This window comes from Herpailurus yagouaroundi, unplaced genomic scaffold (assembly GCF_014898765.1).
Source record: "Herpailurus yagouaroundi ecotype Mexico unplaced genomic scaffold, PumYag 67793, whole genome shotgun sequence".
NCBI lineage: Eukaryota > Metazoa > Chordata > Mammalia > Carnivora > Felidae > Herpailurus > Herpailurus yagouaroundi.
Window position 1 is genome coordinate 16,186,389 of NW_024420586.1, and position 22,472 is coordinate 16,208,860.

General features: G+C 40.0%; 1 protein-coding gene across 1 annotated transcript in view; it reads left to right on the forward strand.

Moving 5' to 3' along the window:
* Window positions 1–22,472, forward strand: part of SYTL5 (synaptotagmin like 5) — a 122,915-nt gene that overhangs the window by 68,972 nt on the left and 31,471 nt on the right. The window contains exons 7-9 of the mRNA XM_040468793.1: window positions 11,208–11,349; window positions 15,063–15,192; window positions 17,564–17,670. Of these exons, the coding sequence (XP_040324727.1) occupies window positions 11,208–11,349; window positions 15,063–15,192; window positions 17,564–17,670 (379 nt within the window). The remainder of the gene's footprint in view (window positions 1–11,207; window positions 11,350–15,062; window positions 15,193–17,563; window positions 17,671–22,472) is intronic.

Sequence of the window (22,472 nt, forward strand, 5' to 3'; positions counted from 1 at the left end):
CAATGTATTCAAGGCCCGAGAGCCACCTGGACCTTTTCAGGAGTCCAGAGGCGGCCCAGGCCCTTCCAGCTCCGGCCAGCAGATTGTCAGCCAAACGACTGGCCATCCGCTGCAGGGCCGCTCTGGGGATGGCGTCAGCCATGCTGACGGCCTGGCTGGTCATCCACATCCTGACCACCAGACACTAGCCGAGCGGCTCCGAGATGGAAAGGAGGCCAAGAGTGGCCGCGCCCACAGGCCTCTACACCTGTCCCCCTACAACAGCACCCTGGGGACCCAGTGTGGGTGGATGTACACTTTGGACCACACCTAAAAAACAAAACCTTCAGCCGGCACCTCGTGTGTGATGTGACAGTTCTGTTGAACTGGCTTTTTCTTCTCTGCTCTTTAGGAGGACGTCAGCGGACTGGAGAGGGACAATCCTAGGGTTGCTTCACATCGGGAGATTTCAAATCAAAACACAATCAGAAAAACCAGTTACCCAATTAAAAATTACATATTTCCTAAAAAAAAAATGTGTGTGTATATATATATATATATATACACACACACACACACACAGGGAAAATACATATACATAAAATAAAAAATGCACATACAGGGAAAATATATTCTCTCTATATATATATCTATGTATATATATACATATACATATGTATATATACACATATATACATATACATACATGTATGCACATACATATGTATATACATACATACATGTATGTATATACATCTATACATATATGTATATGTACATGCATATATGTATATATATACATATATACATGCACATATATACATATATATACATGTATATATATATATACATATATATATGTCTGAAGAGGAAAGATGGAGTTCCTGTTAGAAACCAAAAAGTCTCCTGACCCAGCAAATAGATTATTCCATTTTAAATTAATTAGTGTTACAGTTATTCAACAAGAATACGATTTTGCTGGTCTTCCAGAATCCATGTGCCTGGGTTTATTTCTTCTGTGTTATCTACTGCTGAGTATAAATAATCATAATATTGTAAAGCCATATGGACATGTTTCACCAAACACTGTTGTATTGACCTAGGGTTTTCTTGTTCTTGTTGTAAACTGAAAGGAGGCAGACTTTATCTTCTAAATCCTAAGTACCTGAAATGGTTTATAGAAGATCAGGATATGGTAGTCGGGGATGCTTTGGCTTAAGCATTCCAGGAACAGTGTTTTCCCAGTAAGAAAGAGAATAAAGCCATTGGGGAGATCAGTAGAGCAAAACGTTCGTTTCCTAGAATGTGCATTTATCATAACGATGACTCATTAATGGACTGCCACAGTGAGATGAGTTATATTATCCCAAAACTATTCCTTGGAAAGTTGGGGCGGGAAGTAGCCCATCTTTTCCTAACTCCCCCACCAAAAAATATTAGCTCCTTTTTGTTTGCTTGAAGCTGCAGTAATTCTGCAAAGCTAAGTAGTAAAACTGGCAGACTTCCATTCCTCCTTAGCTTTTGCAAGCAGAATTGCTTTCTCCCTTGTAACTCATTTTAGAATATGGAACAGCAAATTTCCCTAAAGAGGCTGTAAGGGCCCAGCCAGTCTCTTTGGTCTGTTACCTTCATGGTCCGTTGCTCTTTTCCTGGAGCAGCTGGGCTTGGGAATTCTTGTTTAAAACTCCTATCGTATCAGAATGGAAATGATGTTTTACCAGATGCCTGGTTAACTTTCTTTGCAGTAGTTTGAAAGCAGGGAAAAGTATGAATGGGTAAAGGCAAGGCCCAGCAGCCTCCCAGAGGCGCACAGCACATGGCCCTTCCCTTGCTGCTAGGGACTTGACAGATGAGGCAAAGGAGACTTCTTTTTTTCAAAAGAATATGCATGGAAGCTATGGTTAATAAATCGAATGCTCTTCAGGGCAGCGGGTCCTAAGCCCTTTTACGTTGTGATGAGTTTGGCAATGCGGTATGATTTGTGAGGGATCTGTGTGAAGTCACGCTCATCCAGAAACAAACCCTCAGACAAGGATTCATAAGTAAGTGATTTATTAATGAAGTGATTCCAGGAGAAACCAGTACAGGAGTAAGGGAAGCAGAGTAAATGGGAAGAACCTAAGCAATGTGCTTTCTCAGACGAGGTCTGAATTTGAGAACTCCGCTTGATCCCTGAAGGGATTCTGGAGCTATAAGATGTGTCTCTTGAGTTTTTCCATTTTGAGGAGCTGGACCATCGCACTCCTTTACCAATTCGTCAATGACTCTGAATTCCCTTGGATAGGGTTTCCAGATTTAACAAACAAAGATACAAAGTATGCCCCATGCAATATCATTTTCATTCATATACTCTATAATTATTAGTATATTTTTGTACTAAAAATGATTCGTTGTTTACCTGAAATTCAAATGTAACTGAAAGTTCTGCATTTTGTTTGACACCTCTCCAACGGGGGTCTGGGAAGACCCACTCCAAAGCATGTCTAGGCCCCTTGCTCCAGTGCTAAAGGGCAGATCTCTGAAGGCCATGGGTGCAGGCCATTAGCAGGCAAGCTCTCAGAAGCTGGAGATGAGCGTGCAGAGCCAGCACAAGTGATATAAGGGGATCTGGGTAGGACATGAACAATGTCCCATAAAACACATAAGGGAAAAACGGAACTTTGAACTTAACCTTCACTCGGTTCAGTACAAAATGGACAAAGGAAGATGCTGTGTTTCTCTGTAGCAGGTCTGTCGTCACATTGGAGAATATGGCAATCGTATCAGATTCACCAGTGTTTCATGTGCTTAGACCGTGACCCTATCGGTGGGAGTAATATGAAGTCTGGAGTTGCCAAATACATCTTCAGCTAGAAACTTCTGTTTATACCACACAGTCATCCCTTTCTACTTATCCTTTGCCCATCATACACACCTACCCTGATTTGGGTCCCCTCAGAGCAAACCCCGAAATAAGGATTCAAGAGCACGTAATTTATTTAGGAGGTGGTTTTGGAAACCCAAGAGGAGTGAGGAAGTGAGCCAGAGAAAGGAAAGAAGCCGTTTACTACTATGGGGATCCAGTGCTCACTCTCAGTGGACACCTGTAGGAAACAGTGTACAACACACTTTAGAATTATCTAGTCAAGAGATTGGGAATCTGGGGTATTTATACACCGGCTCCCTGTTCATCACTGGCTGAGGACTAATTCTGGGGCACTGACTCTTTGGCAGTTCTGACTTGTTCTGTGCACAGGTGCTCCATGCTCTTGTGATCCAAAAAATGTCCTCGGACATAGAGTTATGGGTGTTCACAGTAAATAGGATTCTGTGGGTAGAGGTGAGTGCCAAGGGAACTGGGCGGGGGCACTGGGGTCTGCTACAGCATCCTTCCCAGACTGCTCTTGGGCCTCTTCCAAAGGTGCAGTTTGTCAGACCACTGGTTGCTCAGCTCCTGATTTATGCTAACTTTATATAGGTGTGACTTTCCTTTATGTAATGACAGTAATTTGAGGAGTTATGGAGACTTGGTTGTTCAGCCAGACTCTTGATATTATACTTTGGTTGGATTACAACTGGGTTCTTGACTTGCCTCGTTCTTGTGGTCAAATGATTGTGAGCCCAAGGACAGCTCCTTTGCTCTCTCATCTGTTTCTGCAGCCGTTTCTCAAAGATTCACTGCCTTGACATGTCCCATTTCTATGAACTAAATTTAACACATTTCCCCCTTCCGGTATAATAATTTTTTTCACTCAGGCGTATTTTGTGGTGTGTCCATTCTCAGGGTATCTAAGATACACCAATGGTCTTCTCCATCTGCAAATCATTAAGGTGTAGAGGTATATGACTGGCTCACCTATGAATTTTATTTATACAAATAATTTCAACACACAGTTCTGTCAACATTATTGTCCTAGTGCCGTATTCCAAATGGTAGTTAACTGTGGAAGGTTTTAGACAGTGATATTATTCCACCCCTTCATGAACATCCAATTTGTCAAGGAAGATTGATATAACCACATAATTTCAAGACAATATTGTATCATGTTAAAAAGATGTTCTGTGTGCTATGGGAAAACCAGAGAGAGGCATTTATCCTTTGAGAGGATTCAGAGAAGCTTCATGGAGATGACCTCTAAGCAATTTTAAGGGATGAAGAGGACCCTGCCAGGTGAAGAAAGATAAGAATGAAACAGAGGAAATAGAAAGTATAAAGGAAAAGAGGCATAAAGCGATGTTGCGTGTACTGGAAAATGAACTGTTGGGGGATTTTAGAGTGTAAAAATTGAAGTGTTGTATGAAAGAGATGAAATTAAGAGCTAAGTTGGACCGAGATACAGATGGCTTCGGATACATTGATGACCTGTTTTTATAAGCAACATAGCATCCCAGATGGAACAAGAGTTTGGCAAGTTTGAGCTATTAAGTACAGAGCATGTGCCTTTTCCCTTTAGTTCCTGAAAGTTAAGTTCTGCTAAACACTTGTTTTCCTTGGTGTCTACACATGGAGGCAATCGGCTTTCTTGCCCCTGACTTCCAATTCACCCAAGGTTTTTCATGGCTGGTGGCCTCTCTCTTCAAAATGGCGTTCATCCATTATTTAGAAAGAAGACAGGGGATCAGGATTCTATTGTGATGGTAAAAGACAAAAGTATTTTCAGACTGGGAGTTTTATCTGTTCTTTTCCTTCATACCCACTCAGAATCCTTCCCTCATGGTGACTGTCTCCTCCACTTTAAGGAGAGTCTTCTTAAAACAGGTCCTTTATGCCCATCACGCACTTGCTGGGATGAGCACTGGGTGTTGTATGTAAGCGATGAATCACAGAAATCTACCCCAAAAACCAAGAGCACACTTTACACACTGTATGTGAGCCATTTTGGCGATAAATTATATTAAAAAATAAATAAAGCAGGTCCTTTAAGAAAACGCTAAACAGTTTCAAACCCACCAAACAAATCACCCTTTGTTTTAGTAAATCAAATATAAAGGTTCTTGGGGGCGCCTGGGTGGCTCAGTCGGTTAAGCGTCCGACTTCGGCTCAGGTCATGATCTCACCCTTTATGAGTTTGAGCCTCATGTTGGGCTCTGTGCTGACAACTCAGAGCCTGGATTCTGTATCTCCCTCTCTCTGCCCCTCCCCTGCTCACACTCTGTCTCTCTGTCTCTGTCTGTCTATCTGTCTCTCTCAAAAAAAAAAATGGTAAAGAAAAATTAAAAAAATAAAGGTTCTTTATATAATTAACACTATGATTCATTGAACAAAATTTCACTGAGTACCCACCACATTGTAGCCTTTCTCCAAGAAGGAGACAGAAGGAAAATGTGTGTAATTAAATCACAGAAACCCAGTGACTTCAGAGGAAACTGCAGCTAGAGAAGCTTCCTGATGAACTTGTACTTTTTCCTCATTTCTCTGCTTCCCTAATTCTGCATTCCAAAGCTCCTATGATGGTTCACCTATGCCTAAGAATAAAGCACATACATCTGTACATATGTATCCACACATGCACACAGTACCTGAAATTCATCCTTTTAGGATGTGTCAACCTCTCCAAAGAGTTTTCTTTTTATTTCTTTTCTTTTTTTTTTTTTTTTAATTTTATAAAGCTACCCTTCTGTGGGGGGTGGGGGGGGGGGGGGCCCCCCGAAGAGAGAGACAGAGAATGAAAATGAGAATGAATCTTAAGCCAGCTCCTTGCTCAGCCTGGAGCCTCAATCCCACAACTGTGGTTGGGATCATGACCTGAGCTGAAATCAAAAGTCGGACACTCGACCGCCTGAGCCACCCGGGTGCTCCAAGGATTTCACTGTTAAATGGAGATACCCGTATCTGTATGTTGTGTGCCTGTGTGGATGGGCAGTACTCACAGGGGTCAACACAGCTTCTGTAGATATACAGATAGTTGATAGTTTGAGCTTTTTGGGCCACACGGTCTCTGTCTCAGCCACTCAACTCTGCTCTTGGAGCAGCTGTAGACAATAGATAAATGAATGGGCATGCCAGCATTACAACAAAACTTTATTTATAGGCACTGACATTTGAACTCCATGTAATTTTCGCATGTCACAAAATATTTTTTTTTCAATTACTTAAAAAATGTAAAAACCACTCTTGGCTCACAGGCTACAAAAACAGACAATGGGCTCAATTCTGTCCGTGGACCATAGTTTGCTGATTCCTGGTACAACACGTTCACTCGCTAACAAAGAAAGTGTCCTTCCATTTATCCACAGGCTAAGTCTTGAGGACAGATCATTTGTATTGATATGATTACTGAGGTTAAGAAAATAGTGGTATGAGGGGGCAAATTGCAGATGGAGAGATGTCTGAGATGAATAAATTCAAACTAATCAACAGTTTAGCCCAGTGTTTCTCAGCCTTGGCTGTATATTGGAATCACTGGGGGGTGGTGTCATTAAAACATATCGATCCTATGGGCCTAGATCCCATGCTCAGAGTCTGATGTGATTAGTCTTGGATGTAGTCTAAGCTTGGAGATTTTTAAAAGCTCCCCCACTGTTTCTGATGTGCAGCCACGGATGAAGACCACCCATCTCGCATAAGACTGTTAGGAAAGGCAAAGCATTTTGGAATCACCAGAGACTGGAAAGTTGACCTATGTTCAGCTTTTTTCTCTTTTCTTTCTCATGTTTAACAACTTTCCCATTTAATGGGATCACTTCACTTTCTGTTACCTCCCTTGCTTTTCTTACATATACATTTCAGATCTGATATAACAAAAAAAAAAATTAGGGAAGTGCATAAACCACAGAAAGAATACGCAGTCTCTGTGTCATGCTATGCACTAGCCTCATTGTCACAGTGAGTGTTAGTATCTCTGATATTAATGCTGCCTTTTGGTTGAGCTTTCTTGGGGGAGTATTCATTTAACCATGCGGGCACAGACTCAACATTGTCAGGCCACTCTGGGAAGGTTGCATCCTGGGAAATGCTTTCCGGACTACAACTCCTGGGAGATGGTTATATAATCCACAAAGGCAACTCATTAAATTATAGTCTCTGTCCCTTGTCCTTAGATCCTTTATCTAAAAATAAATCTAGAAAGCCATTATCAAGATTTGGGGCCATTGTGAAATTAGAGATAACAAAATGGAAGGCTTTTAAAGTATATTTCATAAGCTAAAGTAAACGAGACGGTTTCCTACTCTAAGCAATGTGTCTTTCAGGTAACCTGGGATGTCTGAGCTCCCCAGGCAGTGTCCTATCTCCACACTCTGGGCCCTTCTAGAACAGGAAAAATCTCTGTCTTTCTTTTCAGTTTCCCTTTAAGCAAATTTTAGCTAGAAGTTTTGTTGACACTGATTTCTAACACTTCCAATTTAAGTATCAGTGACCTGATATCTGAATCAAAAAAAGCTCTTTCATTTTTTAAGAATAGTTGACACAGTGTCACATTCATTTTAGGTGTACAACAGGGATTCAACCACTCTGTATGTTATGCTGTGATCACTGGAGATATAGCTACCGTCTGTCACCATGCAACACTATTACAATACCATTGACTTTATTCTCTGTGCTGTACCTTTTATTCCTGTGACTCGCTCATTCTATAACTGAAAGCTTTTATGTCCCACTCTCCTTCTCTCATTTTGCCTGTCCTCCCACTCCCTCCCCTCTGGCAACCACCAGTTTGTTTTCTGTATGTATACGTCTGATTCTACATTTTGTTTCTTCATTTCTTCGTTTGTTTTTTGGATTCCACATATGAATACAACCATATGATCTATTTTTCTGTGACTTATTTCACTTAGCATTATACCCTTGCCCTATAGGTCCATCCATGTTGTCACAGATGATAAGATCTCATTCTTTTTTATGGTTGAGTAATATCCCATTATCTATATACCACGTCTTCTTTATCCATTCATCTATCAGTAGTCACTTGGGTTGCGCCAATATCTTGTCCATTGTAAATAATGCTGCAATACACTTAAGGGTTCATATATTTTTTTTGAATTAATGTTTTTGTTTTCTTTGGATAAATACCCAGGAGTGGAATTACTGGACCATATGGTATTTCCACTTTTAATTTGTTAAGGAGCCTCTACATTGTTTTCCATAGTGGCTGCACCAATTTACATTTCCACCAATAGTGCACAAGGGTTCCCTTTTCTCCACATCCTCACCCAACTCTTGTTATTTCTTGTCTCTTTTTTTTTTTTTTGAGAGAGAGAGAGAGAGAGAGCGAGAGAGAGAGAGCACACAGAGGAGGGGCAGAGGGAGAGGGAGAGAGAGAATCTTAAGCAGGCTCCATGCCCAATGTGGAGCTGGATGTGGAGCCCGATGGAGGCGCGATCTCATGGCAGATTGTGACCTGAGCCAAAATTAAGAGTTGGACGCTTAACCAACTGGGCCACCCAGGTGCCCCTTTCTTGTCTTTTTGAATCTAGCCATTCTGAAAGTTGTGAGGTTAGATCTCGTTGTGGTTTTAATTTGCATGTCCCTGATGATTAGTGATGGTGAGCATCTTTTCATGTGTCTGCCATATGTATGCCTTCTTTGGGAAGATACCTATTCAGGTCCTCTGACCCAAAAAATAGCTGTTTCTTAATTGAACTTTAAACTTCTTGAATTTAGACTTCTTTTATCCTCTTCCTATTTAAGTGGCGATGATTTGTGTATTTTATGTCATATTTTATATAACATCTAAGAGAGTTGGCACCCAACTATTTATGATATTATGCCTCATCAGACTGAATCTTTTTTAGTCTAACCAACTGAAACAACTGACTGAGAGGAAAATATTTTTGAGAAGCTCACGGTAAATGTCAGGGACAAATGTGAAATTATATGTCATTTTTGAGGTAGTACTTCTGGCAACAATTTCCAGTAGCTGACTTATAAGAATTTTTTTATTATTACAGGATAGCCTCTTGAATGTCATCACCACAATTAATCAACTTCTGCCAGAGCTTCTACATAAGTAGGACTTTTGGTTCTAGCGAAGCTCATCTGAGATGGGGACTTTTTCAAAACCACCTGGGTCAAGGAGAACTTTCAGGACAGGCACAAGCAGATATATCTACATGAGTCCCTTTGGCTCCTATCTTCTTGGCTCATTTCTGCAAGATTAATGTCTAGCCCTTGTTTTTTAAAGGAGATTTTACCTAAAATAGTAGAAAAGTTTTGTGGTTCCACCACAGTGTTCCTGGGTAGGTCTCTAAGATCTTTCTAGGTAGGACTTCTGAGATGAGCAAAATCACTCAGATGGTTAACTGTCGTCAAGTGTAAAAGTGTAGCACCTGAGCTTGGAGGGCTCTGGAAAGTCTCCAAGGAACTTAGAATCTCAAATTATATAAATTTATTTAATCATGAAACTTTGTTCTCTTGTCAGAATCAAGACACAGTCCTAGACCCTTCCTGAGCAATCTATAATTCATTGAGGGTGCCATATCTAGAGGGAGAAGCCAGAGACTGTTTCTATGTGGTATCATAGGAATGCTACCCAGAGAACTTTTGGTTCTTTTCATCAGATTCCAAGAAACTAACCCCCAGCTCTCTCACCCTTGAATTGTTTTCTGCTTGATGGCTCCTTCTAGCAATGTACAGCCTGCCTGGTTCTATCAATTTGATGTTGGTGAGTGATGAGTAAGCAACAGGAGAAACTAGAATGAGCATAGGCTTTGGGTAGGCAGGCAATTTTCAATTTTTATCCTGACTTTATTATGTACGAACTGTGAGACGGTGTGGTGGTGGGGGTGGTGTGTGTTGTGTGTGTACACACACCTATGCCTACATACACGGAATAGTTGTCTAACCTCTTTAGGACTCAGTGTTCCCATCTTTAAAATAAGAATGTTTTCCTTACAGGGATGTTGGGACATGGAAAGTGTCAAACACCTAGAAAATACTCAGTAAATGTAGCTTCTCTTTGCATAATTTTTGAGGGTGGTGGTAGCCAGGAGTAAAAATCAGGGCATATTTGATTTGATTTTGGTGGCTTCTCTGGTGCAGAGCCTTGAAAAAGTTAGGAGCTGTGGTTGATAGCTGCAGTGGTCATTGCCGGTTCTTTCTTCTGCCAGATTTGTCTTCCAGTAATGTCACATGCACAGTGAGACATCCTTTTTTTTTTTTTAAAGCACTCTTCCTCTATTCTTTTGCATATCTTTTCTGATTGGCTCAAACGTAAGTTCTAATCACTGTTAAATATCACGTCTAGGGTTTAACATGCTTATGATTATAGATGCACTTATAACTTACTAAATAGTAAATCAAATAGTGAAATTCACAAAGGCTTAAGTTTTACCACTTAGCGTATTTTGTGTTCGCTGAGGATAAAGAATAAAATAGAACAAACACTTCTCTTAAAATCTAATTTGTCAAAACTTATACTTATGAAACTCCATGTAATCAGAAAATCATGATCACCTCAAAGGCAGGAACTATTATTTTATAATCATTATTGAATGGGATTGAATCAGTTTTAGCAAACAAAGTGAGTCAAGCCCATTTACCAAATGTCATTATTTTTATGCCACATTTATTAAATGTGTACCATGAGTCAGACACTGAAACAACATAGGGAAATAAAACATAATTCCCACTCTTTGATTAAGTATGTACTGAGTGCCTCCTTTGCACCAAGGCATTTATGAAGGTGGTAGAGATAATGTGGTAAATATGTCATGAACTCTGTCCCCAAGGAGCTCAGGTTGAAAGAGGCAACAAGGCCCATATATGTGGATCACTTAGAAGCCAAATAAGACATCCTGGAGTGAAGTGCTACATAGTTTGGCAAAGACTGTGAATCAGTAAGAACGGAGCAGAGCAGAGGTTCACAAGAAGTGCCTGATAGGGGAGGCTGGCCTTCATCTGGGCCATGAAGGATGGTGAAGATTTGCATAAGTGCAGAGTGGCAAATAGAGCATAGCAGGTGGAGAGAACATGAGAAAAAGCCTTAGAGGTAGAAGCTGGAGCGGGTGCCGTGAGTGTGGTGAGTTGAGAGGACAGCGGAGAACCTGCGCAGGTGGGAGGATGCTGGTGAGCAGTAGGAAATAAGGCTGGAACAGTCGGGTGAAGCTCAGTTACAGAAACCCTGGAGTCAGACAAATGGGCTTGAGCCTAGTGAGTCTCTGAGGAAGATAGCGACCGATTCCAGTGTGGCTGCAGTGCGTTTCGGGGGGGTTCACTTGTCATCATCATTTTCTTGGAAGCTTTTCCATGGCTGTGTCTTTGCTTGCTGGTCTGCATCCTAGTTAAAGTCAGAATATTCTTTCTCATTTAGGAGAAGCACTGGTTCATCAGACCTTTATGACCAGGAAGCTGGCCCGGCAACTCGGAAGAGCAGCCGGAGCAGTGGAGTGACCCCTGTCACGCAGAGGTCACCGGCTCCAAGCACACGCAGCGTGACCTCAGCCAGCAGTAGAGTAAGTCCACAAATGTGAAAGGACACCCAGCTTCCGAGACTTGACCTCACCACCATTGCCTGGTTGGGTCGGAGTTCTCAGGATCTTGAAGCATGTTGTTTATGCTGTTTAATTGTAGATGCTTCGTTATCAGGACTGAACTTCCTGCACCCTTAGCTCTTGGTGGGAAGCCAGAAATGTGAAGGAAAGGGAAGGAGCAGGTTCAAAGGTGGTATTTGTATGATGGGGGGTTAAATGGCTATGTGGCTTAAACAAAATATAAATAATGTTTAGAAGTCTCCTAGTTTGATCTTCCGTGTTATTTGCCAAGAATTCCTAAGTTGACTGCACTAAAACTTTCCCAGACTGATTTAAATCAGGAAAAGTAGAATCTTGAAATATTTGAATAGTTTTTCTTTATGCACACCTGTTAAAATTAGGGATCAACACACCATAAAGACTTAAATTGCATTATACATAAAATATAGAGAGAATATGGGTTGCCTGTGTGGCTCAGTCCATTAAGCCTCTGACTTCCGCTCAGGTCATGATCTCAGGGTTCGTGATTCAAGCCCCACATCGCACCCTCTGCTGTTGGCACAGAGCCCGCTTCAGATCCTCTGTCCCCATCTCTCCCTGCTCCTCCCTCCCTCCCCCCTCTCAAAAATAAACAAATGTGTGTGTGTGTGTGTGTGTGTGTGTGTGTGTGGAAATGGTTCTTTTGAATCAATGAGCATCTAGATTTTTTGTTAAGCAGGAAGCTCCATACATAGAGCTGACATCTATGTTTAAGAAATCTTGGTCCTGGTCAAGCAAACACTTGAAGTGAAAGAATTAACTATGTAGGAGTCTGGAGCAAGGTGTTTCTCCAGGCAGGGACAGCACTGATATTCAGCAGGTACACATACAGGGAAGGCTGTTCCAATTACTTATGGCTGGCCTCCCTCTTGGATGGTCAAGGCACTGTTCAACCAGTGCCTAAAATATTTTTAACGTCCCTAGAGAAACAGCCAGTGCTAAGACTCCGAAGTGGGAACGTGCCTGGTATGTTTAAGGAAGAACACGAAGGCCAGTTTGGCTGTTGTGAGTGAACAAAGGGAGGAGGAGGAGGAAGTGAGCTCAGAGAGGTAATAGGGACTGACCACTGTATGCACTTTGACATTGACTTGGAGTAAGCTGGGGACAGCTGGAGGGTTTTGAGCAGAAGAGTGACACGATGTGGCTTCTTTTTTTGTTATTTTTTATTAGTTTTTTTAACTCCAGTATAGTTAATGCACAGGATTGTATTAGTTTCAGGTGTACAGCATCCTGATTCAACAATTCCATACATCACTTGGCGCTCATCGTGACGACTGTGCTCCTTAATTCAAAATATGTACAGAAATTACACAACCCAACACCCCAAAACATAATCCAATGAAAAATAGGCAGAAGATGTGGCTTCTTTTATACAGGATCTGGAGGCTGTGCTGAGAAGCAGCTGTAGGGGAACAAGTGGAAAAGCCAACAGACCAGTTAGGATGCCATTGTCTTCCTGCAAGTGAGACACTGGGCTTTGGAACAAGGGGATAGAAATGGAGGTTGTGAATCCTATGCACTGTTGGTGGGAATGCAAACTGGTGCAGCCACTGTAGAAAGCAGTATGGAGGTTCCTCAAAAAGTAAAAATTGAAGTACCCTACAGCCCAGCAATTGCACTACTGGGTGTTTACTCAATGAAAAGGAAAGCATTAATTCAAAAAGATACACGTACCCTTATGTCTATTGCAGCATTATTTACAATAGCCAAGATATGGAAGTAGCCCCAGTGCCCCATGATAAACGAGTGGATAAAGAAGTAGTAAATGTATACAATCGAATATTGCTCAGCCATAAAAAAGAATGAGTTCATCAGGCGCCTGGGTGGCTCAGTCGGTGAAGCGTCCGACTTCAGCTCAGGTCATGATCTCACGGTTTGTGGGTTCGAGCCCCACGTCAGGCTCTGTGCTGACAGCTTGGAGACTGGAGCCTGTTTCGGATTCTGTCTCTGCTCCTCCCCCGCTTGTGCTCTGTCTCTCAAAAATAAATAAATACAAAAAATTTTTTTAAAAGAATGAGTTCATGCCATTTGTGACAATGTGGATGGACTTAGAGGGTATTATGCTAAGGGGAGTCAGACAGAGAAAGAAAAATACCACATAATTTCACCTATATGTGGATTCTAAAAATCAAAATGAATGAACACACCAAGACAAAACCAGAAACAGATTCATGTATACAGAGAGCAGACTGGTGGTTGACAGAGGAGAGGGGAATGAGGGGGTGGGTGAAATAGGTGAAGGGGATTAAGAAGTACAAACTTCCATTTATAAAATAAGTTAAGTCGTGGAGATGAAAAGTGGAGGATGGGGAATATAGCCAATAATATTGTAATAACATCCTATGGTGGCAGATGGTGACTATGCTTATGGTAGTGAGCCCTGCATAATGCACAGAATTGTTGAATCACTATGGTATCTACCTGAAACTAACATCATATGGCAATGATACTTTAATAAAAATAGTTATTATCTAAATACTGAATATAAAAACTAAATATTTATTTAAAATATCGACTCTTCCTATAGTGCTACTTCGGAAAGATAAATCATAAACTTAAAAAAGAAAAGCAGAGACTGTAAACAGCCAGATTCTATAAATATTTTTAAGGAAAAGCCAAAAGGCATCCAGACAGATTGAATAAAAATAGAAGATTTCTTTAAATACTTATAGTCTGAATTGTACTTGCTGATAAGGTAAAAGGCAGATTTAAAATTTATAAATATTTATACTAAGCTCAGCAAGCAGTAGTGTTCCATACCCAGAAAAGTGCATTGATAGTTGGTGATTACCCTTACTTCGCTGGCAACCTAACAAGGAATGATATTCAAAATATTTAGTAACTGATATGGCAGAGGCACTGAGCTATCAGAACAGACTCTGGTGCAAGGCTGGGGCAGTATCCTGGGAGCCCTTCTGTGCCATGTGTTAACCTGGATTGTGGGTCACGGTCTTCTGTTAAATGGGGGTGTAGGAGGTAGGGGGTCACTGGGGGAAGAGAGTGTTGAGAATGGGGACAAATATGGGAGAAAACAGAATACTATGCTTGTGTATAACTCTGAGGATGCAAAGCTAGCCAGATTCTTTTTTTTCTTTTTTTGAAAAATTTTTAATGTTTTGTTTATTTTTGAGAGAGAGAGAGAGAGACACAGAGTGTAAGCTGGGGAGGGGCAGAGAGAGAGGGAGACACAGAGTCTGAAGCAGGCTCCAGGCTCTGAGCTGTCAGCACAGAGCCTGACACAGGGCTCGAACTCAAGAACCGTGAGATCATGACCTGAGCCGAAGTCAGATGCTTAACCGACTGAGCCACCCAGGCGCCCCTCTATATATTCTTATATAGAGTTCATTTAAGATTGGAGCTGTACCTATATCATCTTTCTTGCTAATTATATATTGGAACACTTGCAGTTTTGTGAATGTAAAATTATTTGCAACAACTTTTGTCCTAATTAACAAATGGGTTTTATAGAGCGGTTATTGATAGTAAGTTTTAGAGTTATATGGATCCCTGAAGAGGACCCCCCACCGCTAATGTTAACTAGCCCCTCCTAAAGAGTAATACAACATAAATGTGGTTATACTGAAGTATATTAATATGATTTGAAAGTAAACTGCAGTCATCATAATGTTCTTTTTTCATTTTTACTTTGTGAGAAGGAACATGGTTTCGAAAATTCCATGGATTTGGCTGCCCTTGAAAGCACATCTGACGACCTCGCAAAGAGTCGTCGCAGAAACACTTCTGGCACACCGTCCATAGCAGTGTCTGAGGTCTCCCTCTCCTCAGGTGGGTATTTACAGCATGACTACTCTCTTTTAAATTTATTTATTTATTTTGAGAGAGAGAGAGAGCACACGTGAACATAGGGGAGAAGCAGAGAGAGGAGCGAGAGAATCCCAAGCAGACTCCACGCTGTCAGCGCTGAGCCTGACACAGGGCTCCATCTCACAAACCCTGACATCATGACCTGAGCCACAATCAAGAGTTGGAAGCATAACTGACGGAGCCACCCAGGCACCCTTGACTAAGTCATTTGGAATTGACAGTCTTGTGTGACATTAAATGGATATTTCATGCTTTAGAAAATAATCATCTGTCCCTTGACCCGTGATGGTAGGTCCATTCCATAAGAACAGGTTAAATGTGGACCCAGGTGACACCTTGAGCCTCCTGCATTCATGCAAAATCCATTCATTAAGTGTATATGCTTGTCAGTCAAGTTTCAGAGCTATACCAAACATCAGTATAGGAGTGTAGGAAATATAATTGGTTCATTTGGTAGAAAGATAACACTTTTCCAGAATTCAGGGAAATGATAGTTCAGTAGACATGATGGTCTAAAATGCCCTATATCTAGAAAGAATAATTATCCTGTGGTTTAAATAAAAAGTTCCTTGTAAGCTGCATTAAAGTGAGTAATAACCCTTTTCATTCGGATGGTACATTCAAATACTGTATATCATTTCACTTCTCCATCACAACAACCCTGTGAAACAGGTATTATTTATGTTGCAATTTTATTACCTACGAATAAGAAAATTCTTTAGAGACATTTGCAGTAGTCACTTATGTAGAATTACAATCATGACAGAATCCTCAACGTGGAAAGGTTAACTGTTACCTAATGATGATATTTGCATAAAGCCTGAGGCTAGATTCTGTGTGCTGAGTTGAGGAGTCTTTCCTAGTCATGTAGCTCACAAAGGGTTTTCTAAATATATGTGGTTCTTGTTGCATTTTGTTCAGGACTGCAAAATTGTTTCTCCTGTTAATAGAAAAATTTTTAACTAGTCTACAGGCCAACCTCATAGATTATATTTCTACTCCTTCTAGTCAACAGCTCCTGTTTTTTGATCACATACTCTGTGTCAGGCACTGTGCTAAGCACTTCTGCAGTGTTTCATTTACCATTTCAAACTCAAGTACGAACTTGCTCTCTTTAATCTTTCTCGTAGTGAACAACTATGTCTATCCCAGCAGGGCTTTGACATAGAACCACCACTCTGTGTAAATGAACTGTCTTTGTCTTAGTAAGTTGTCTACAGCATTACTGAGTGGTGCATTGTTCTTTAAATTTTTTTTTAAGAGGTACCTGGGTGGCTCGGTTGATTAAGCATTTGACTCTTGATTTCGGCTCAGGTCATGATCTCATGGTCATGAGATTATGCCCCACGTCAGGCTCTGTGCTGAGTGCAGAGCCTGCTTAAGATTCTCTCTTTCTCTCCTCTGTCTCCCCCTCTCCCTGACTTGTGTTGTCTCTCTTTCTCTCAAAAAAAAATGATAAATAAAATTAAATAAAAATTTTTTTAAAAATTTCAAACAATTACATATTTGAAAGCAAGATGTTCCTCTGATGAAAGACTATTCTTGTGCCTGAAGAAATGGAACTTTCTCTCAGTTTTCCTATGGCCAATCCCTTTTTATGTGAAAGAAATTTGTTATATCCTTTAATAGCATTGTATGTCAAATGTAAAAACACAGTGAATTCTCTAAATATATAAGTCAAGAATGATTAATGCTTTATTTATTTTTTTCTAAGAGCTCATTATATTTTAAGGCCCCGTTCTGTGAGAGTTTTTTAGTCTATGAGAAAAACAGAAGTCTTAGTTTAAAAATTTGCATTTTACAATAGAACATTTAACTTCCTTTAACCAAACGCATCGGTGTTGATAATGTCGTCAAAGAAAATTTGAAAATACTATTTAAAAAAAGTATGTTAGTGTAAGCAGCATGAAGTTTCTCTGACTGTTGCTTTCTTAACACTCCATGCCCTGTGCCTAGAAAGAATGGAAATAATGATAAAACATTGGCAATGAAAAATGAGATTGTAGCACCTGGGTAGCTCAGTCGGTTAAGCATCTAACTTCGGCTCAAGTCATAATCTCATGGTTTGTGAGTTTGAGCCCCATATCGAGGTCTTTGCGGTCAGTGCAGAGTCTGCTTTAGGTCCTCTGTCTCCCGCTCTCTCTGTCCCTCCCTGGCTCACATGGGCACCCTCTCTCTCTCTCTCTCTCTCCCCCACTCTCTGTCTCTCTCTCTCTCCTCTCTCTCTCTCTCTCTCTGTGTCTCTCTCAAAACTAAACAAACATTTAAAAAAATGAAATCTTCTAACAAAATTAGCTGATTGATATCTCTCCTGTTCTCTTCCTTCCTCCAGACCGGAGTCAATCTGAATTAGATTTGAGTGGGTCATTTCCAGAAGATTTAGAGAATACTGTAAACATAAGAAGCAAGTCTGTCCCTGGGGCTTTAGACAAAGACTTGGTAAGTTGGATGTGGAAGAAAGTCTAATGATCATGAGGAAAGGGCACGGTCTTGTTCCAAACCTTCCCACTTTTAGGTGAGAATAAAGTGAAAATATATGGGAATCTGTTTCTACTGGTCTTCACAACCAATATATAAAAACAACTAAAGCATGTTTTAGAAGGGCTCCTGGAGTGGCTCAGTTGGTTGAGTCAAACTCTTGATTTAAGGTCAGGTCATGATCTCATTGTTGTGAGGTCAAGTCCCACGTCTTAAAGCTCTATGTTGAATGTGGAGTCTGCTTGAGATTCTCTTTCCTTCTCCCTATCCCCTGCTTGCTCATGTGCTCGTGCTCTCTCTCTCTCTCTCTCTCTCTCTCTCTCTCTCTCTCTCTCTAAATTAAAAAAAAAAAAGAAAAAAGAATGATTTAGAAAAGTTAACTGGTAATCAGGTTAATGGGTGAAGATTATCCCTAAAAAAAATACCTCTTGGGGATTTCAGCTCCTGGCTTAACATCACTTAATCTAAACCTGGAAAATGAAGGATGCTAACATTTTCTAAATCATATATTACCAGATTTATCTGACTGTATATTTTATATGAACATTTGTACATCTCAAGTTACCCCTAATAAACTACCTTCATAACTGAGATTAAATTATGTAAAAATTAGTGCAAACGTGAACTCGTTTTTGAAATCAGAAGGTTGAGTTAAATTATTAAGTTTCCTTCTAGTTCTAATACCTTGATATTCTGATTTCTGTAATTGCTATAATGGAATTTGAACTCTTTGAAAGAAAGTTATAAAACAATGTTAAATGACAGTAGTATAATTTTCCAAAGCAAGCCAGGAAACTTGGGTTCTAAAGCTCACTGTTATTTACTAGCGTAAAAAAAAAAAAAAAACCTGGAAAGTATTTTAAAATCTACCACAAAAGGGGGTGGGGCAATAAGATCAAATGGTTTCAAAGCTTACTTGTGTTCAACCTTTAAAGAACAGCTAATTCCAACATTATGAAACTACTCCTGATCCTAGAAAACTCCATAATTGAAATTAAAAATATACTAGAGGGAATCAATGGCAGATTAGAATATGAAGAAGAACAAATAGATGATCTGGAAGACAGGGTAGTGGGAGGCAGGCAAGCTGAACAGCAACGAGAAAAAAGAATAATACAAAATTAGAATAACTTATGGGAATTCAGTGACATCATTAAGCATAATAATATTTACATTATAGGGATCCCAGAAGAAAAGGAGAGAGAAAAGTAGGCAGAAACTTATTTAAAGAAATAATAGCTGAGGGACGCCTGGGTGGCGCAGTCGGTTAGGCGTCCGACTTCAGCCAGGTCACGATCTCGCGGTCCGTGAGTTCGAGCCCCGCGTCGGGCTCTGGGCTGATGGCTCGGAGCCTGGAGCCTGCTTCCGATTCTGTGTCTCCCTCTCTCTCTGCCCCTCCCCCGTTCATGCTCTGTCTCTCTCTGTCCCAAAAATAATTAAACGTTGAAAAAAAAAATTAAAAAAAAAAAAAAAAAAAGAAATAATAGCTGAAAGATTCCATAATCTGGGTAAGGAAATAAACATCCATGTCAAAAAGGCACAGAGAGTCCACAATAAAATCAACCCAAGGAGGTTCACATCAACACACATAATAATTAAAGTGGAAAAAAATAATGATAGAGAATTTTATTTTTTAATATAATTTATTGACAAATTGGTTGCCGTATAATACCCAGTACTCATCCCAACAAGTGCCCTCAAAAGCAGCAAGAGAAAATAGTTACATACAAGGGAAATACCATGTGTCTATCAGCTGAATTTTCATCTGAAACTTTCCAGGCTAGAAGGGAGTAGCATGGTATATTCAAAGTGCTGGAAAAAAAAAAACCTACAACCAAGAATACTCAGCAAAGTTATTCAGAACTGAATGAGATACAGAGTTGCCCAGATGAACAAAAGGTAAAGGACTTCAACACCAAAACTGAATCAAGAAGAAATAGAAGATTTGAACAGACCAATTAGTAACAATGAAATTGAATCAGTAATCGAAAAACTCCCAACAAACAAAAGTCCAGGACCAGATGGCTTCACAGGTGAATTCTACCAAGTATTTGAAGAAGAATTAATACCTATTTTTCTCAAAATTTCTAAAACATAGAAGAGGAAGAAGACTTTCACATGAATTCTACAAGGCCAGCATTACACTGATAACAAAACCAAATCAAGACACTACAAAAAGAAAACTATAGGCCAATATCTCTGCTGAACAGAGATGCAAAAATCCTCCATAAAATATTAGTAAACCAAATCTAACAGCACATTTAAAAAATAATTCACCACGGGGTGCCTGGGTGACTCAGTTGGTTAAATATCTGACTCTTAGTTTCGGCTCAGGTCATGATCTCATAGTTCCTGAGTTCAAGCCTCACACTGGCCTCTGTGCTGACAGTACAGAGCCTGCTTGGAATTCTATCTCTCCCCCTCTCTCTGTCCCTCCCCTGCTCGCTCACTCGCTCTCTCTCGCTTGCTCGCTCGCTCTCTTTCTCTCAAAAATAAATAAGTAAACTTAAAAAAATCATTCACAATCAAGTGGGATTTATCCCAGGGATGCAAGTATGGTTCATTATTCACAAATTAATTAATATTATACATCACATTAACAAGACAAAGGAAAACTATATGATCGTCAGATGCATTTGACAAAGTACAATATCCATTCATAATAAAAACCCTGAACAAAGGGAAACTAGGGGGAACATATCTTAACATAAAGGCCATATATGAAAACACTGAGAGCAAACATCATACTCAATGGTGGTAAACTGAGAGCTTTTCCTCTAAGATCAGAAACAAGGCAAAGATGTCTACTCTTACCACTTTCATGCAACATAGTGCTCCATGTCCTAGCCACAACAATAAGGAAACAAAAGGCATCCAAATTGATAAGGAAGAAGTAAAATGCTCAGTATTTGCATATGACATGATACTGTGTATAGAAAACCCTTAAGACTCCACCAAAAAACTACTAGAACTGATGAGTGAATTCAGTAAAGTCACAGGATACAAAATTAATACACAGAAATCTGTTGCATTTCTATACACTAATAATGAAGTAGCAGAAAGAGAAATTAAGAAAATGATCCCATTTACAATTGCACCACAAATAATAAAATACCTGGAAATAAAATTAACCAAGGAGGTGAAAGACTTACACTCTGAAAACTATAAAACAGTGATGAAAGAAAGAGCACTTAAGCAAATGGAAAGATATTCCATGCTCATGGAGTGGAAGATCCAATATTGTTAAAGTGTTCATACTACCCAAAATGATCTATGGATTTAATGCAATCCCTACCAAAATACCAACAACATTTTTCACAGAACTAGAACAAATAATCCTAAAATTTGTATGGAACCAGAAAAGACCCTGAATAGCCAAAGCAATCTTGAAAAAGAAAAAGCTGGAGGTATCACAATCCCAGATTTCAAGATCTACTACAAATCTGTACTAAGGAGTATGGCACTGGCACATAAAGAGACACATAGATCAATGGAACAGAATGTAGAGTTCAGAAATAAACCCACACTTCTATGGTCAATTAATCTATTGCAAAGGAGACAAGAATATGCAGTGGGGGAAAAGACGGTCTTTCCAACAAATGGTGCTGGGAAAACTGGACAGCAACATGCAGAACAATGAAACTGGACTAGCTTCTTACACCACACACAACAACAAACTCAAAATGGATTAAAGACCTAAATGTGTGACCTGAAACCATAAAAGTTCTAGCAAACAAATATAGGAAGTAATTTCTTTCATATCTGCTGTAGAAATATTTTTCTAGATGTGTCTCCTCAGGCAAGGGAAATGAAAGCAAAATGAAACTACTGGGACTACACCGAAATAACAAGCTTTTGTCCCATGAAGGAAACTGTCAACAACAAAAAAGGGCAACCTACTGAATGAGAGAATATATGTACAAATGTTTTATCCGTTCAGGGGTTAATGTCCAAAATATAGAGGGATGTTATACAACTCAAATCCAATTAAACTGTGAGCAAGGGGACTTAATAAACATTTTTCCAAAGAAAAGGTACAGATTTCCAGCAAACACTTGAAAAGATGCTTAGCATCACTAATCATCAGAGAAATGCAAATTAAAACCACAATGAGCTGTCACTTTACACTTGTCAGAATGGCTAGAATCAAAAAGACAAGAAATAACAAGTGTTGATGAGGATGTGGAGAAAAAGGACCCTTCATGCACTGTTGGTGGGAATGCAAATTGATGTAGCCTCTGTGAAAAACAGTATGGAAGGTCCTCAAAAAATTAACAAGGGCTGGGGTGCCTGGGTGGCTCAGTTGGTTAAGCGTCCGACTTTGGCTCAGGTCATGATCTCACAGTCCGTGAGTTCGAGCCCCGCGTCGGGCTCTGTGCTGACAGCTCAGAGCCTGGAGCCTGCTTCAGATTCTGTGTCTCCCTCTCTCTCTGATCCTCCCCCGTTCATGCTCTGTCTCTCTCTGTCTCAAAAATAAACAAACATTAAAAAAATTAAAAAAAAATTAACAAGGGAATTTCCATATAATCCAGTAATTCCACTACTGGGTACTTATCCGAATAAGACAAAAAAGTAAATTGAAAAGATATACGCACCCCTACATTTATTGTAGCATTATTTGTAATATCCAAGATATTGAAGCAGCCTAAGTATCCATCCATAGATGAGTGGATAAAGATATATAAACACACACACACACATGTGCATGCACACACACACACACACACACACACACAGATGGACCTAGAGGGCAGAATTCTATG